The sequence below is a fragment of the Peromyscus eremicus genome, chromosome 3, assembly GCF_949786415.1.
Source record: "Peromyscus eremicus chromosome 3, PerEre_H2_v1, whole genome shotgun sequence".
Lineage (NCBI taxonomy): Eukaryota > Metazoa > Chordata > Mammalia > Rodentia > Cricetidae > Peromyscus > Peromyscus eremicus.
The window spans coordinates 8,581,508-8,600,260 of NC_081418.1; the positions used below are offsets into that span (position 1 = coordinate 8,581,508).

The 18,753-nt window shown below is 38.0% G+C and overlaps 1 protein-coding gene across 1 annotated transcript in view; it reads right to left on the reverse strand.

Annotated features, from left to right (window-relative positions):
* Window positions 1–18,753, reverse strand: part of Sema3e (semaphorin 3E) — a 246,612-nt gene that overhangs the window by 89,429 nt on the left and 138,430 nt on the right. The window contains exons 2-3 of the mRNA XM_059256475.1: window positions 17,206–17,366; window positions 1,068–1,127 (exon numbers count right to left, since the gene is read on the reverse strand). Of these exons, the coding sequence (XP_059112458.1) occupies window positions 1,068–1,127; window positions 17,206–17,366 (221 nt within the window). The remainder of the gene's footprint in view (window positions 1–1,067; window positions 1,128–17,205; window positions 17,367–18,753) is intronic.

The following is an 18,753-nucleotide window of genomic DNA, read 5'->3' on the forward strand; positions in this document are numbered from 1 at the left end:
CGACCATGCAGACAAGGTGAAAGTTTTCTGTCCTCCCATGGCTGGATGCACCTGCTTTTTCTCTATTGACATACTGTCACTTCTTAGACAGAACCAATCAGACCACATTTTGGCTCAGCTGAGCTTAGACTGACAGAGGCTGAGAGTCTCTGGATTCTCAGCCTCACACTGCAGACTAAAGCAGGAAGAGCCTTGACTCATTTCTTGGCTCTGCTCCAGCGGCAACAGAGACTTGGGAGTTACTAATAACGTGCTAGTCATTTACATTTTTTTAGCTTAGGAGAAACAAGGATAAGTTTGCTTTCAAAGAAAGACCTACGGCCATCTTCCGAGCAATGTATTCGATCAGAGAAGGAGGATGTAGGCCGCTCATTCCATGTAGGCCTCTCACCCATGTCTCCGGGAGTCTGGAGGACAGTGTAGAGAACAGCACTTCTCACTCCTGGACCACAAGGACTCTGGGTTGAAATGGTATAGACTTTTCTTCTAATACCAGAAAAGACTCCAGAAGCATTGTTACATGAGCCAAGCCCCTGTCCTGCACCATCTCCTCAAATTGGTGACCTCATTTTGTTTCTACAATTCTAATTACTTAACCAAAGTGAAGTGAAATCTCTTAAAGAATTTGACTTCTCTTATCTATCCCCTTCATATTAAGAAAAAAACAGAACCACCTACAATTGTGGTTTTTTCCCAAATAATCAGAAGATAAATCCAATAAAATAACAGCTCCACTGGGGATTGGAGAGACGGTTCATCTTCATGAGTTTCAGAGGATCCGATGATCTCTTTGGGTCTCAGAGGGCATTGCATACACGAGGTGCACAGACATACATGTAAGCAGAAATTCCACACACACAAAATGACAACACAAGAATTTTTTTTAATACATGCTCCAGTCAGGATGGTAGTCTGTTTTCTCTCAACTCTCCATTAAATCTTCTCTCTTTATGAAAAACATTGTGTATATGTCTTTGAAGAAAAATAAAACTTTAGTGATTCAATGCTCTCTAGGTAACCAAGAATAGAATCTGTGGTGTGTTTAATCTATAATGAATAGTACTTACTGTGTCTTTTCCTTTCATTATGCATTCTTCTACTTTTGCTGCTGTACTCGGCCAGTATATCTGAAATTGAAGATAATGGATCACTATGGAGACTCCATATAGAAGTAAACCTCACTAAAACCCATAAAGCATTTCATTTTCTTCTGAAACTCAATGTACAATTTACAATCCATTTTGTACTACTTTCTGAGAAGATAAGTAAAACTTATCATCTTCAGATAATTATTTGTATGATTAAGAAACTTTGGTATGAACTCCCACTTCATGCTAAATCTTTTTAGTAATCCCTAGTCTTCCTGGGGTTCCTTTCACCTTTCACCTGCAGAGCCAGCCACTCTAGAACCTGTTCCTCTCCAGATTTCACCTGCTGGAACCTCTGCCTTCTAATTTTGATGGGGAACCAGACCAGTCATGGTGTCAAGACAAGCATCTCCTCGAATTCTTAGAGTTCCTTCTGCATTTTTACCACCAAGCACAGAAAATCGGTGTTCTGGACTCCTAATAATGTTTGGGCCACAGGAGAGTATGAAAGGATGGAGGACTCTTAAATGCATCACAGAGTAATACGTCATAGACACACTACAGCTCTGAATGGCTGTACAGCAAATTTGCAGCCAGCCTTGGCTACAGGAGACCTTGTCTCAGTACTGCCTTATGCAGCAAGACTGTTTCACCCTTCATGTTTCCACGTGGATTTGCAGAATTTGTCATGATGTCTCAAGTTTGTTGGCTTCTTTCTTTCTTTTTTTTTGTTTTTGTTTTTGTTTTTGGTTTTTCAAGACAGGGTTTCTCTGTGTAGCTTTGCGCCTCTCCTGGAACTCACTTGGTAGCCCAGGCTGGCCTCGAACTCACAGACATCCGCCTGGCTCTGCCTCCCGATTAAAGACGTGCACCACCACCACCCGGCCTAGCTTATTTCTTAAAGAGAAGGCTATATAAAATATTTTTCCCTTTTGTTAATAGTACCTAGCACTTTGCTGAGACCAAAGCAAACAAAAAAATGTTTTCCCACAATTTCTATGATATTATTTTTTAAATGGTTTTATTTATCAGTATCTTTTCCCAGCCTCCCCTTTTCTCTTGTTGCATAGACTACAGAACCAATTCACATGGGGCCACCAATTGCACTGATAATTGTAATTTATTTTCCCTTTTACATTGTAAACCTATGCACAGAGGTTTTGGTTGATTACACTACGTAAGTCACAGTGCATATCGTCAGTGGCCTGAAAAGGCCTTTCCTTTTAATTATTTATTATTTCTCTCTTTCTATCCTGGCCATCCTACTTACTACATATGAGGCAATTGTTGTAACTTGTTACTAGATTCATTTTTCATGTTTGTTTATATTCTTTTAAAGTGGGAGGAATTGCTTTTGTGCACATATTTCTAATTTATGTAATCATAACTCATCATCTATTTGTTTTAACTAAGTCTATGCAAGTAAGGCAATGTGTGTGTGTGTGTGTGTGTGTGTGTGTGTGTGTGCCTCTTATGTCTCCTCTCAATTTCTCATGGTCCCTCCATGTATTCTAAATAGAATTTGTCTGAAAAAGCATTTGGATTATCAAACTAAATATTAGACATTGCTTTTTATTTGACAGTTGGCAAACGTCAAGAATGCGAATTCCTGTTTAAAAATCCAGTTTTCTGATGCCTCTAAAGAAAATCAAAAGTCAAGCTATACTGGGTATATCTTGTATAACAAAGCTACTGCCAACTTAATCTTTGGAGTCATGTTCCAGTACTCATTGACTGATTGCTGGCTGGCTCCCTTACACCCATCATCCTTCTAAGCAGTTTAGTTTTTGGCATCTGATGTTCATCTTTGAATCCCAAGTATGTTTAAGATTTAAGTATTCCTTTAAAAGATGATGCCCCATATAAGGCGATTCTAGTCCAAAAGTGGAAGAGGCTCTCCCTGTCAGTCACACATTACACAGCCTTATCCAGGCCGAGAATTTACAAAATGGTGGCCATGGTGTTTTATTGCGTGATTAAATGTGAATGACCGTGAGGTTGAGTTTTTGCTGGGCCTTGATCTCCCAACAGTTTCTTGCTGACAGTTACTAAGCAACAGGTGTTCTCTACTTTTCAAAGTACATCATCTAAACCTTACAAGAAAGCACATGAGTTTACCATGTTGGTATACAAGAAGGAAAGACACAGAAAAAAGTAGAACTAGGAAAGAAAACCACTTTCAAAAGAAAAAAAGTTAAGGCACATGCATAAAATCGTAAAATTGTTGCTCCTAGTTTTCACCCACTCATCAGTGGGCCATATGTAATGAGTTAAGACATCACGTGAAAGTGTTGAGAGTATGGACCCTGCAAGTGAAGTTGCAGTATTTATGATCTCAATCAAGACATCTCCTGAAGGAGTCGATGGTATGTGTCCTGGAAGTGACACTGCAGTTGATGGTCTGGACCCTGGAAATAAAGCTACAGTATTTATCATCTTTATTCAATCTAGTGTTTAGATTAAAAAAAAAAAAAAAACCTTATTGCCGTGAGAGATTTTCTACAATTATTTGTAAAATCTGTTTTACCAAGTTGAGAATTATGACTTTAGAATGGATTTATATCTTATTTAAGTTCACGTGTTAAAGTAGGCTTTGTATACACATATTCATGTGCACATATATACACATTAAACAAAATAAACCTCATTTAAGGATGTCTGTAATTTTACGTCTTCATTTATTGATATGAACAAATTAGAGTACAGATCATCAATAACTCAGAATAAAGCCTTCTATCCTCAACATACTTATAAGATGTGGAATCTTCAAAATCTGCCATCTTTTGTTATTCATTTTATGTTCATTATAAAATGATGATTTCTTTAAACTGTATTCTGAGAACACAATATCACATATTCTCTTACTGTTTCATAATGATTATTTCCACACACACTGTTTTGGTGGTAAATCTCCAAGCATTTCTACTTATCTTCTGATGACTTTTATTTCAGACTATCTTTCCAAATAGCTAGGAAAGACACACACACAAATTTATGCAAGGAAAAAGGGAAATTTGTTCACTGATCAGGAAAATGAGGAGAAGATCCCTCTGGCCAGAGGTTAGTCATTTTGCAGACAGCCTCCTCCTCCCACTACTGACAGAAGGTTCTCTGAGCTTGCGATTCCTCAAATGTAAAACATCCACTGTCTAGCAGTGTCTGCTGAGGCCTCTGTGCATCTCCCCCTGTAGAATCTAATTTGGGGCTCTTGCTGCCTGCTGTTTCTGAGTAACAAGACTCCTTTGTCTATGGCCGAGGAGGGTAATGCCTTCTGACAGAGTCTATGAAACCATACTGGCTAACTTGCCTTGAATATCATGTCAAACCTCAGGCTCTTAACTGTTTGGATCAAACAAAAGAGGGTATATTATGTGGTAGTGATGGCAATAAATAACTTTTCTAGAATTTTCACATCATGCACTGGTCCTAGAACAAACCTAAGGAGGGCAATTAATCTGAAGTGACAAATCTAATCTTGCAAGCGTGTTTTGCAGAGTGATTCTCATCAGAACTTTTCAGATATCTTTTCACCAGGCACTGTTTCTCCTACTTTGATCCCCCATGGTGTTCTTGTTTGTACAAACACTACCATGATTTATATATTTAATTTTAGCTCTCTTATTAGAATACAAGGAACAAAGCTTGTCACTGTCAGTTGGACCCATGGTTTAGACAGTCTATGTATTCAGTGCCTGATGATTGGCACCTTTATCACATTCTTTATAAAGACAATCCAGCTAAAGAACTCAGTGTGAACTTTAAGTGACACAGTTCACAGACAGGAAAATGCCTCAATCAAGGTCAAATGGAAAGTAAAATTTCCCAGTTTTATCAGGGAGGAAATGCTGAGCATAATCACGATGGCCTAAGCTTTCAAAGATTGGCAGGATCACTGTAATCAGGCAAAGAGAAATTGATCAAACCATTCTAATTGGGGAAAGGGTGAGGAAATTGGGCTATAAACACTACAGCACAGTCCGACGCATGGGGAAATTTTCCTTAAAGTTCTATTGTTCTCGTTTTGCTTGGAGGGTTTTGTTCACATGTTTTACTAGTTTAACATGCTCAAGACTCTCGCCAGAAGTTACCTGGGGTGACAAAATAAGACAAAACGACTTCCATGAAAATAGAAAAGTTCTATTTTTGAAGTCATCATGTGTACATGCTCTGCCAAGCCAGTAAGGAAAATCATTTCCTTCATTTGTTTTGGCAGTGAGGATGTGTTTTGGTTCAGCTCCACAGTTTAGCATCCAAAGAAGCCATAAAACTAAGTTATTTGTTCTGCACAAACATTTTTAAAGGCAGTTAAACAACAGGGTGTAATGTTGCTTCCAAATTCTCTGTACTAAAAAAGTCCAAAAAGCAAAAGGTTAACTACACATCATTTTATGACAATCCCTCTGCTGTGTAATTCAGTCACCCAACTGCATATTAACAGCCATTTACTGTTCTTCTACATCTCAAAGGAGAAAATAAGACAAAGTATAAATTAAATTACTACGCCTTTTTTTTCTGTGCTCCCTATTGAGATTCATAATTATATCAGGATTAAGGATTTAACAACTTGCTGTTGGTAAGATGCTCAGATTTAGTGGGCCAAAACAAATTAACAAAGATGGGATAAATTAACTGTTTTAAAATGTCCTTTTTAGTTAAAAATAAATAAAACAATTCAACTAATATAAATTATCTCCATAGATCATAAGCACACAGCTATGACACTATTATAATTTCATGTAATACTATCTTCAGATTTCTAGTATTCTAATGAAAAATGCTTTATAATTTGGTTTTACTTACTATATTTTGTATCTGTGTATAATAACAGAAATCATTAATATAAACTTAAATTGCACATGTTATAAATATCATTAAAAGCAAGAAAGTATATTTGAATATAACACATTAAAATAATCCTAATGGCTTATAAATGGTAGTCCTTAACCTCACACACATTATCACTGCTAGGGTTTATGCCTTTGCACTTAATTATAATGACTGTCATTATCCAAAGTGTTTATAAGTCAGAATTATGATCTTTTAGACTCTAGGTAAAAATCAGTACTTGAAAGACTCATCCTCCAAAGCATTTGGACTCAACCAGAACTTGCACACTACACAAACATCAATGACCTGATAAATGCCCTCCTTTATGTATGAAACTTTCTCAATTGCTATCATTAATGTGAATTACCCCTAAAATTCATATGCAAATTTTATTTTAATGTTTCCCTTCCACTCAATCAAAAACTAAATTCTAAACTACAATATTCTTTTTGACCTTGAATGAATGAGGAAATCGTGTACAGTTTCCTAAATAGAATTTTCTAATGGCAGTCATATCTACAGAAATCCAAGTTAAGTGATATAATTTTAGCTCAAAATCAGCAAAAATAAGCTTAAATTTAGAAACCTAGAGAGCGAAATATGTTACCAAAGTTCCCTTAACTAAAGGTTTATTGCTAAATATTGGTTAAATTATGACCTTCTTAAAATATAGTTTGTATGAAGAAAATGTCCATTTCTGATGTTTTGTAGGAAAGAAAAATAAAAGATTTTATGCTTTAAACTAAAATTGTTGTTATCCAGAGGGTCAGTTTATTCTGGATGAATTCACAGTAATTGTCTTCCAGGCCCAGACTGCAACAGGAGTTAAGGCAGTTACAGCGGATCCTCTTACCTGGGCTTGGCTGCCAGAGCCTCCTGGGGCTGTGGGCTCCGCCCTAAGTATTGAGAGGCAGTGAAGTTCCTTTAAGTTCTTTCCACTGTCACCACCAACAAACTAGTCCTTCAGTCCTTAAACACTGCTAAACGGCAGCTCAGCAAGGCAAGCAAGAACCAAAGGAAGCTACCTCCTCCAAAAGATGCAGCCAGGAGGCCTGGTGGTACTCTGAAAACCAGCGGAGGAGACGGCAGGAAATACCAGTATATTTCCTGGGAAGAGTGGAGGCTTCTGGGATAGACGTGATGGCTTCATGTCTGATTGCAGCTTCCTAGCTTCCCAACTCCGGTGTCTTCCTCCTTGCATTTATTCAGTATGCTGCTGCTGCAGGAAACACAGCTGAACTCCGATTCTAACTCCGATTTGCTCGTGTTCAGAATGTTCCAGTCACACTAACTGCAGCCACGCAGCCAACGTTCTTTGTGAGGCAGTCTCAGTCACATGCCCATCTTCTGGGCTCGCTTTGGGCTGCCCTCATCTGTGCCTCACCCCTCACACCTCCATCTTCCTTAGAAAGGATGGCACATTCAAACCAGCTGCCTTAGATCATAATGGTGATAAGTGTTTAGATAGAGTTAACTGCGTTTGAAACGTTGTCTTAGACATGTACTAAGGCATCTAAACTCCTCAGAAAAGGCAAGAAAATGGTACTATGGTTAGTCCGTCTATGACTGAAAAGCATGGATGAGGAATAAATAGGTCCACATCAGTAATCTAATGAGAGGTAGACTTGATGGGACTCCAGACAATCTAGCTGTGGAATCAGTGGATGTGTATTATAGTGTCCAACATATTAAGAGTTTTCTATGAATTACTAAAATAAGCCTTAAAGTTTTAACAACTGATTTGAAGTTCATTGGATCAACAAAATTCAATGTATTAATGCAAAACAAAATGTCTGTCTGTTGTGTTTGAATGCTCTGGTCAGAAAATCTAACACATCATAAACTGTCACTGTCTTCCCTGGTCACATCTTGACACTACCAGAGGTATGAATACATTGGATATGAATATGAAGTGTAGGGAGAAATTATATATATACATATATATGTGTATATATATATATATATATATATATATATATATATATATATATATATTCAGACAACCTAAATTAGAATTTGTTACTAAATAGTGAATTATAATTAAAAAATGACTGACAGGAACTATTATAAGAACTGTTCCAACATCAAACATGAGGAACTATTAATTCCTGTGCATGGAAACCAATATCAATATAGGTGTAGAGTTTCATTGTAAACAACATCTAGCAAGAAGGCCAAGGGTGGGTACTGAACTCTAAGCAAATGAAATGTTGTCTCTCTTCCCATTTTCACTTTTCTATCAATGTTATCTCTTGATATTGTCAAGTCTGGATCAGAAACATCAATGCTGCAGAACATTTCACTCAGAACATGTTTTTCTCTAGTTCAGCCAAACCTTTTCTTGGAGTCAAAGATTTTAGAATTTAAAAAATAGACGGAGGGTTGTTTGCCTTTTAAATTTTTCTTAAAATGTCACTGACAAAGTGATAAGATCAGAGTGAAATCTAAAAATCTGATGTCATTTGGGGGTATTTTAGAGACTTTTAGAGGGAATGACATACAAATTTTAGCAGAGGAGAGCTCTCAAATAAAATGGAATCATAAATTGAAAGTTTTGGAATGAAGAAAAAGCTTTAGCATGAGAACTCACTTTTATTTTTCAGTGCAAGTTAAGTGTGCTCATGGATATAACAATGACAGCGGAATGGTATTTAGTGGTTAGAGACTATTATTACATGCTTTGGGAAGTGTAATGAATAAAATAGACTTTTCAAACAATGGCAATTCCTAAAAACTACTTAACAGAGTATGCCTATTAAGTGGTAGGTTCTTGTGCATTGTGAAATTGAATGGGAAAGTTCAGTGTTATGTGCGTGTGTCCACATGTTTCTGTTTAAAATATGTTTAAAAATATTTGGAGCTACATGAGAGATATAAGATCTGGAAACACATTAAAATGACCTGGGTGGATTTAAGAAGTACCACTTATTCCTCATTTCATTCCAGGGGTGGGGTCAGGAATGGACATTATTTACAAGAGCAGTAGGTGTTTATAAATGTGCAGTTAGGGCAGGAATTACTGCCACATGTTGAATCAGTATCATTTTCTTTGCCAGAAAGTGCATATGTAAGAACTGAGTAAGGTGTGGGGTGGAATTATCAGAAGGCAGACAAAATTAAAGGAAATTAGAAAATTTTCAAAAACATACTTTTTTTGTGAAAGTGTTTTGACAATAAATACTATGGGATTTGCAAGATCAGACAATGATGCTTTATGGGGAAGTTTTAGAATTAGCAATGTATGTCTTTAATTTCTTCAGTGTTTATGTGTATTAGTTACATTTCTATTTCTGTGATAAAACATCCTGACCAAAGCAACTTATAGAAGGAGCTGTTTATTTGGGGCTTACAGTTTCAGAGGTATCAAAGTCCATCACCATGGTAGGTGGGGAGCACGGCAGGGGGCAGGAATGAGAATGGAAGAGCTGTGTCTTGAGCCACAAACAGCATGAGAGAGAGAGAGAGAGAGAGAGAGAGAGAGAGAGAGAGAGAGAGAGTGTTCACACTTCCTCTAGCAAAGCCACACCTCCTAATCCTTTAGCTCCACTAACTGGAAAGCAAGTACTCAAAAACAGGAGTCTGTGGAGGCCATGTTCATTAAACCACCACACTATGCTATTTGAGATATCTATCTCTGCATAGATGAACCTAATAAAGACCTACAAGTAGGAGCATCTTCCCGCATAGACTGACAAGCACATAGTCTATTTTAACACAATATGGGAATCCAAATCAGATTCTTACAGAAGGTTAAGAAAGGCCAGGGAATCTTCTGTAAATCTAGTAAAAAGAAAGAAAGAACAATTTAAAAGGGGGGAAAGTTTGGAGATTTGGGGGAAAATGTGACTGTAGAATGATCAGCAGAATGGAAGGGTAAGTAGAAATGGTCTGATTGGCTACATTTTGGTGTGAACAAGCTGAGATTAAGTTTAAAAGGCAGGCAAGAGTAGATTATGAAGAGCTGTTAATCTGGGAAACTTACTCTAATTTTACTCAGAAATCTCAGAATGCTTTATATCTCACTAATCTTATCACTTTCCTTTGCAATTTATATGATTATTTTATACCTGTAAGTATTACTGGACTTTGGTCACAGGACCCCAAAACATTAAGAAACTCCTACACGAAAGAGCATTTATTTGATTTTTTTTCAGAGAAGGGGATAAAAATGTATAAAGAAAGATGGAAAATAACCAATTGTAACAAAAGATCAGCAAAGAGGGGTTCATATCACATACAAAAGAAATGTCATCTTATAGAAGAAGAGGGAGCATCTCTGGGTAACAAGGGAGAAAGAGCCTCACAGAGATGGTAGGTCGGCTGCTGACAAGGAGTTTGATGGTTTCAGTGTGCTAAATGAAGATTCGTAGTTACTCATCTTCCCTGAGAAACCAGCAAGGCTAATCCATTGTGACACATCCCTGTTGACTGCTAACTATAGTCACCAAGGGCAGCACTGACCCTCACCCCGGGTCAATAATCAATACTTACAGTCACATCCCATAGGGCTCGGTATGGCCCCTCATTTGACCTCACCCTTCTAAATGCCCCAAATCCTTTTGTTAAATCCTCTGGAACACCATTAACAAAATTCTTCCTAACTTCTCCTTTGTTTTCCCCTCTACCTTCTCTCTCTAATTAAAGCCAGGTCACCTCTTGAGACCACGGTTCCCTCCAGTCATGTTTAGTGATGATGGCTTTCTTACTCTGGTGAAGATGACTTCATTGATTTTTCTCCTTTTTTTTTTTACTTCTTCTGGTCTAAATTTTCAAAAATTTGCCCATTAAAATCTTAAAATATAGGAGTGGAAAAAAAACCCTGCTCAGATGTTCATGTTATAACCACGTCCATACCACCTGCTACTCTCTTGCAGTGATCTCACATCATCCCTTGGTGTTCCTTCTTCTTAATAGGAAATCTCTTTAGTTTACATTCCTGTATTTCTCTTCACAAACATGACTTATCGCCCATCACACCAGCCAACCGGTGCCTGATCCTTAACTGTTTCAATGATCTGGTTTTCCAAATCTACCTTCCCCATGCACTCTGACTTCATTCTCCAACTCTGCAGTCTAGTACAGTAGCCACAAGCCACAGCTGGTTACTGAGCCTTGACGTACAGTGTGCAACCAGGTTTTCTTCTATGAAAATAGTTTCCTGACCACCCTGCTCCCATGCCATCCTCACTACCTCCCTCCCCCAGAGAGATGCTTCATTTTCCCTGTAATACTTATCACATCTGATGTTATAAAATGTTTTTTATTTCCTACAACATGTTCTAAGTTTTACACTTTACACAATCCATACTAATGTTGCTAAAATTACAATTAAATGGATTAAAATGATTAAGATGGAAATTACTGTTCCAAAGCTAGTAATGTAGTCATGCAGAGGTACATGAATCAAGAAAAAGTGTAGAAGACTATGTTGGCAAGAATGAAGACAAATGGGGAAATGTAGGTGACTGCAGACAAACTGGCACCTCGCACATAAGGGGAGGAGGAATTTGGCAAAGTTACCCGGGTCACCACTTTCTACAAGGGGCATTCATGGATCGTTGTTAGTGCTTCGACTTTGGCATATATTCTTTGGGGTTTTCCTGCGTTTGTGTAGCAGGGGATGCTTTCTAGAATGATCTCAGCACTAGTGAAGCCAAATATTAGAATCTACCCAATATCATTTGACATGGGAATGATAAAGTATGCTCTATTTATATGATGGAAAATATTCCACAGACTCAAAGTGAATAATTAATTGTGTACCTACTATTAATTGTGTATCTAAAAACCTCACATGGTCTTTTACAAATATTAACAAGTCTTGTATATTCAAAGAGGACTAATATTTGCCTCCTACAAGTATGGAACAGACGCCCAGCAAAGTGAAGGGATTCACCCAGTGTTATATATGGAGAGTCAGGATTTGAACTTCAAACATCAGAGCTATGCTCCCTGGTTGCCAGTGCATCTCTAACAGTAAGGAACCAACAAGATGATGAATAGGATTAAATCTATATAGAAAATCACATTAAATGACAGAAAACAAGAAGCAACCCCGGAAATTGCAATAATTTTTGTATGTCATTTTTTTTCACAGCTAGTTACCTACACTAATCAATACAGTGTATACAGAATATATGATAAAATAATTCTGAAAGCTAAAAACAAAGGAAAGTATCTTCTCTTAGGAGAAGATGCATAGAGAACTAAAAAGAAGATAAATATAGTCACCCTTGTAATGGTATTGGTGATAGCTTCGTCTTGATGTGGCTAGTGGTTCTTATTATTATACAGTCTAAGGCAGTGATTCTCAATCTGTGGGCCACTACCCCTTTGGGGGTTGAACAACTCTTTCACAGGGTTCACATATCAGATATCCTGCATATCATGATTCATAACAGTAGCAAAATTAGAGTTATGAAGTAGCAATGAAATTAATTTTATAGTTGTGGGTCACCACAACATTAGGAACTGTACTAAAAGGTCACATCATTAGGAAGCTTTTAAATAACTGCTCTAAGGTTATTTGAGTTACTTTTAATTTTTTTTAAATATTTTTAAATAAGGTATTTACTTTTATTATTAAATCTATTACATCTTAAACATATTAAAACTAAAAAAAATGAAAAAGTAAGATATGATAATAAAAACAGGCCTTGACTATATTCTCCAAAGTACTTGATATAAAGAACAAAAGGAGGAATGTGGTTTGATAGGTAGATCCACAGCTAAGCTGGGTGGTAGTGGTGGTGGTGTTAATGGGAGGATCTAATCCTGCATATAGATGAGCAGATTGACTTAGGGTAATTCTTTCTCCTGGGGAATAACTGACAATATCTGGAGACATTCATTTTATTATCAAGACATTGGGGATTATTTGTGTACTATCAGAGTTAATTTTCTGTTATCACAAAACACCGTGATCAAAAGCAGCTTATAGAAAGAAAATTAATTTGGGTTTACAGTTCCAGAATGATAAGAATTCATCATGGTGATGAGTCATGCCAGCAGGCAGATATGGTATCCAGAGCAAGAAACTGAGAGATCACATCTTAAGTGCAAGCATGATACAGAGAAAGCAAGGAGATAGAGAGACAGAGACAAAGAGACAGACAGAGAGAGAGAGGGAACTGGAAGCAGAGTGTGGTAATATGAATAAAAATGGCTCCAATAGGTCCAGAGGAAGTGGCACTATTGGGAGGTGTGGCCTTGTTGGAGTAGGGAGGCGTGTCACTGGAGGTAGGGTTTGAGATCTCAGATACTCCAGCCAGGCCCAGTGTGATATTCTCTTCCTGCTACCTGCAGATCTGAATGTAGAACTCTCAGCTCCTTCTCTAGCACCATATCTGCCAGGATGCTTCCCACTATGATGACAATAGATAAACCTCTGAACTGTAAGCCAGCACTAGTTAAATTTTCTTTCATAAGAGTTGCCATGGTCATGGTGACTCCTCACAGCAACAGAAACACGTTAGAGTTCTACATCTTCTACATGTTCTCAAGTCTGTGCCAGAAACCCACTTCCTCAGGAAGCTCCAACTCCTAAGCCTTTCCAGATAACTCTACTAACTGAGGACTAAGTGCTCAAATGCCCAAGCTTATGGAAGACATTTTTCATTCAGAGTACCACACGTGCCATTGGTATCTACTGAGTAAAAACCAGAGATGCTGTTCAGCATCCTAAAACACACCTCAATCCACCCTTCCTACCAAAAGTAGTTCCAGATATCAGATGGTATTATCTGAATGTTGAGAAATCAAGGACAGAAAAGGCAAAGCAGAAAACACTGGAAATACAAGGATCAACATGTATCCAAAAAGAAAATCAGTGGGAAAGCTTGCCCAGAAGAACACCACTTAGATTTCTCAGAACTGAGACTGCTGGAGAACTCAACTCATATTAAGCCCATTCATTTTAAACAGACAGCTTGTGAAATCTCCCTTAGTCTGATACTATAGGAAGTTGACACAATCAAACAGGTTTTATTGGGTTACTGGGGGTTATATTGCTAATCATTTGAGTAAAACAGACAGGACAGATGCTGGTTAAGAAATGTAAGTGGAACATGTTACCTTAAAGTCAAGTAGGCATAAACTGTATCACAATTCCTTGGGATCTGCCCCCGCTGAGAGTCTGACAGGGCTTTTGTAATGCTGACATTTACGTTTGAAATAACTACATTGGAAAAGACTCTCGAGAACATGTAAGCTTTAGGCCCCGCAAAATCAAGATATTTCCATCAGTGCAGAGAAGACAGTCAATCTAATAGTGTTATAAGTTATTTTCACTGGCATCCTTGCTAGATGTACCCTGAAGCTCAATGGCCTCATGCTACTCTTTTGCCTCCCTGAGAGTTAGTTCATAAAACTCCACCATGCTCCGGGTCCCCTGCTCTTATATTATTTTCACGGGTCATTTCCTCCATGAAGTCTCATCTTCTGGCATTAAAGGCCTGAGGGTACAATTAGGCCAAAACAATAACTGAGAAATAAGTAGGAGATCCAATTTGCCCTACTCTGGAGGGGAATCAGATCATCGCAGGGCTGCTGCATCTTGATCTCTCTGAGGGCACAGCAGCTCAGGAAAATGGTTCAGTGAGTCTGTGCCCTAAGAAGCTGCTCAGAACTTCCAGGCCCTTTCTATGAGATGCCTTGATCCAGTCCAAAGATTACAATGTAAGAAGCATGTCTGTGTGATATTACTCACATTCCAAGAGGCTAGATTTCATGGGACATCTTCTAAATGAGGAAATTTATCTCTTATTTTAAAAAGTATTTTTATCTTGTGATGGGAGAAGGCATGTCACATAGTGTTGGAGTCAGAGGTCAGCTCTGGGAGTCAGTTCTCTCCTAGTCCTGGGTGTTCCAGAGACTAAACCCACGCTGTCAGGCTTCCTCAGCAAGTGCTTTTACCTGCTCTGCTGTCCCCTCAGTCCACACACCAGCAACTTCAACAGAGATTGATCTGGCTTGATAGTATACTGATTAATTTTGTTTTTTCACAGTTTCACACACGCACAAAATATATTATTCTAATTACTTTCGCCCATGTTGTCTTATCACTTTTCATCCCTAACACCCGCTTTCCCACCTTCATGACTTTTGGGTTGGTTCTGTGATCATTTAGTTTAGCAAGGTCCACCTATGTGCACTGAATTCCACTGGAGCCTGATGAGCTCACAGCAGGTACCTGACTGAAGGCAATGAGTGCTGCTCTCTCTGAACCTATCAGTAGCAAATGCTTCAGCCATGGGGAGTAGGGCCCCTTGAGTCCCTTATCCGTTGATGCTTAGATGTTGTTTTTTTGTTCCTACATCACATACTCCATCACCAAAAATCTAGGTAAACAGGCATATTACTACTGAGAGTGACCTGGAAAGAGAGCTTTAGATGTGAAAGAGACCATCCAATAAGTAAGAGAATAATCCATAAAATTTAACTGGAAGGTCATGTGGATATATCTGCATCCATGTACAAAAGTACTTAAAGAAGAAAAAAAAGTCAATGTGTTTATTGGAAGTCAAATGAGGACCATTGGTTATCCAATAGAAGTGGTCAGCTCTGAAATAATATAAATAACAGTAACTTTATATGGATTGAGCGAGCTGTATTTATATATAATGCATAAAGTCATTGGTTCAATCACATCTTTTCTTTCCTGCAAATATAAAAATCAACATTTGTGCTCTCTTCTGGTTTGATATATTTGGTGTTTAAATTTGGGCAGTATCTGTTAACTTTAATGAAGGGGTGTGTATGTGTGTGAGTGTGTGTGTGTATGTGTGTGTGTGTGTGTGTGTCTGTATATAATCAAAATTGACTTTATATTTTTCCTCAGAAATATGGAGGAAAGTATGATTGAGAAAAATGCTGGACTAAAGCCAGAAAGATGTGGCCCTGGACAGCTAAGCATTCCCACAGGTGAGAGGCACAGGGGATGCCCCGGTAGACAAGATCCATTACACTGAAAGAAATGCAAAGACCCCCTAGAGTACTGTGATGTAAACCCCTTAGGGGTTGGCGAGAGCGTCAGTGCAAGCAACGAAATCTAAAGCATGGCATGAGGCACAATTTTCCCTTTCACAGCAAACAGGAAAGTTACACGAAGAGAAGGAAGGAGAAAGAGGAAAGACAGAAGGAAGTGAGGAAAGGAAGGGAAGTTAAGATGTCATGAACTATCTTCACAGTTACAGTACTGTAAACACACAATTATTATTTAACCAAAACTTCCTTCTTCTATGCTGGGAAGGTGGAGGGCAGGTCAAGGGTTACAGGAAATAGGTGATGGGCAGATCCCTGAATTTCTCTACTTAAAAAGGAGGAAGCAAGTCCTCTCTTCCCTAAAGTTAACACACATACTACACAAATTCAAACACCTACGGATGGACCACAGCACACAGACACTGCCTTTCGTATTTGCAGGGGATGAGGAAGGCTGTGGTTGAACCAAGGACCTTGTAAGTGCTAATTATAATCTCTCCCAGCTCCCAGTGTGTGATTTTACATAAAAATAAAACAGCAAGAACCAGAAAAAACAGCAAAACATTTTAAACTATTTCTTCTAGGAATTACGATTTGGCAAAGACTGAGCAATGCTGCTTTTTGCCACATTTTTAAAGAATTTTGAATTTGAATACAGGAATTTTAAAAGAATTCTGGTCCATTTGGATGAACATAAAAATAAAGCATAAACAAAGTGCATTATTACATATACACACTAATGCCAAAACTCTATGATCTAAATTCCTTCATGTTTCATGTAAAACTGATACGACTCTGAGAAACTTAATCCAGTTCTGTTTGTACACACTGCTTTCGTTCCCACCGTTAACCACCTCCAACACTGATCTTACCTTACTAATGTGCTCCCAGCAAGCTGAAGCACCCATGGCAGTTAACAGTACTCCCAACAACTACACCAGGCAGCTATACTGATGTTACAGGTCCGTATTTGGATGTTGGAACAATAGAGCCCAGAGGTACTGCTATTAATCCAGGATCCTCTACCTCAGGTCTCCAGACAGCAGGTGGGTATGGTGACAAAGGTCACTACTGTGCAAGGACATCAAAGCACAAGGAAAGTGTCCCTATGCAAATCTTGATATCAGTCATGTGTTAGAAACATTCACATAGGATGCTTTATAAAATTTCCCCAAATTGTTTCCTTTTTAATGAAGATTTTACTTCTATTAAGTAATCACTCCAAATTTGAAAGCGGTAGACACAATGAAAAAAAAATGTCAGACAACACCCTTGTCATACCACCCCTCTTTCTTTCCTCCTTCCATACCTCTCTGTAGCCATCACTGACTCGTTCCAAGTTCAGGGAATAGACAAGGTCCCTGCCTCCCACGAAGAGCCGCTCTTGATACTCATCCAGCAGCATTGTGTGCAGATCAAGAAATCCCAAGGGGCTTTGAAATATTGATGTTCTGTTCAGGTCCAAGAGTTCTGAAATGCAAGGAGAGGTCTATACTAAATACATGAGAACATGTAACCCTTCCATCAAAGCCCAGTTTTTATATTTGTTTCATCGATATGAAACCTTAAATTGAATTATTCAGAGAAGATTAGAATATCCAGTTATCCTTCAGCATCCATGTGGACTTTGTCCAAGGTCTTCCAATACTATAATGTAAATAATGCAATGATGCCCAGGTCCTTTATATAAAATGGAACAATTTTTGCTTATACCTAAGCATGTTCTTCCTTATTCTTTAAGTCATCTCTAGATTCTTACGATACCCAATGCAAAGTAAATGCTTTGTGAAGTTATTACACTATTGTTTGGGGAATAATGAGAAAAGTCTTGGTATGTCCAGGATAGGCATAACACTTTAAAAAAAACATGTATGTCCATATTGAAACTGTGGAAGCAATACCCACAGATATAAGGGAGTGACTGACTATATAGTCATATGACAATACATTTTAATGTGTGAGCATTCAGATGTTTATTAATTTATTAATCTGAATACTTAAATAAAACTTAGTATGTAAGGCAAATATTCTATGATTTTAAAATATGGACAAAATCATCAATAACAATAGTTACTGTGTAGCATGATGTAAAAAAGTCACTTTAAAGCTACCTTTGCATAACAAGATGTAACATCTACACAAAACACTTGCAAGTGTATCTACTTCATTCTAATAGACATCTACTCAGGAAAACCATATTTCCACCTAAAACTAATATCGAAAATCATATCCAAAATCAAAACCCTGGCAACAGTCAAGTTTGTAATCACAACTATGATTACTCATAACAACCATTTGAGATCTGCTTTCCGCTATTGTGATTTGGTCTATCTTCATGCATTCTTGTCTGCGGTAGGAATTACAAACAATATATTTGGGGTATATATATTAAATTTAAGAAATCAGAATCTGGCAAGGTCTCATGTGTACATTTATTTGTTGGAGGTACGATCTTTAATTTCATATGTCAGTTTGGTACTTATGACTTGTAAGTTGATATATAAGAGCTTTTGGGGATGAAAAGGAATATTGTCCCTAAGACCAGGCTGTGTATGGAAGACCTGCTGAAGTCTCCTTGGGAAATAGTGAGAAGAGAAACATCTGCAGTTAACCCCCAAACCGCTCATAGGGCTGTGCAATCTTGCTGACCAGGGCACCAAAACACAAGCAGTCAATGGAAGTATGAGAAACATCCAACATTTTCTATCTGAAATAGTAAAGATAAAATCTCTTTCCCCCTCTGTTAAGAATCCAGGAGGCAGGGGGGTGAGAGTTCAAAGCCTGCTTGCGCTACTTGGTGAGACTTATTCCAAAGAAACAAAATAAAAACAATAGAGTGAAAAAGACCATGTTCTTA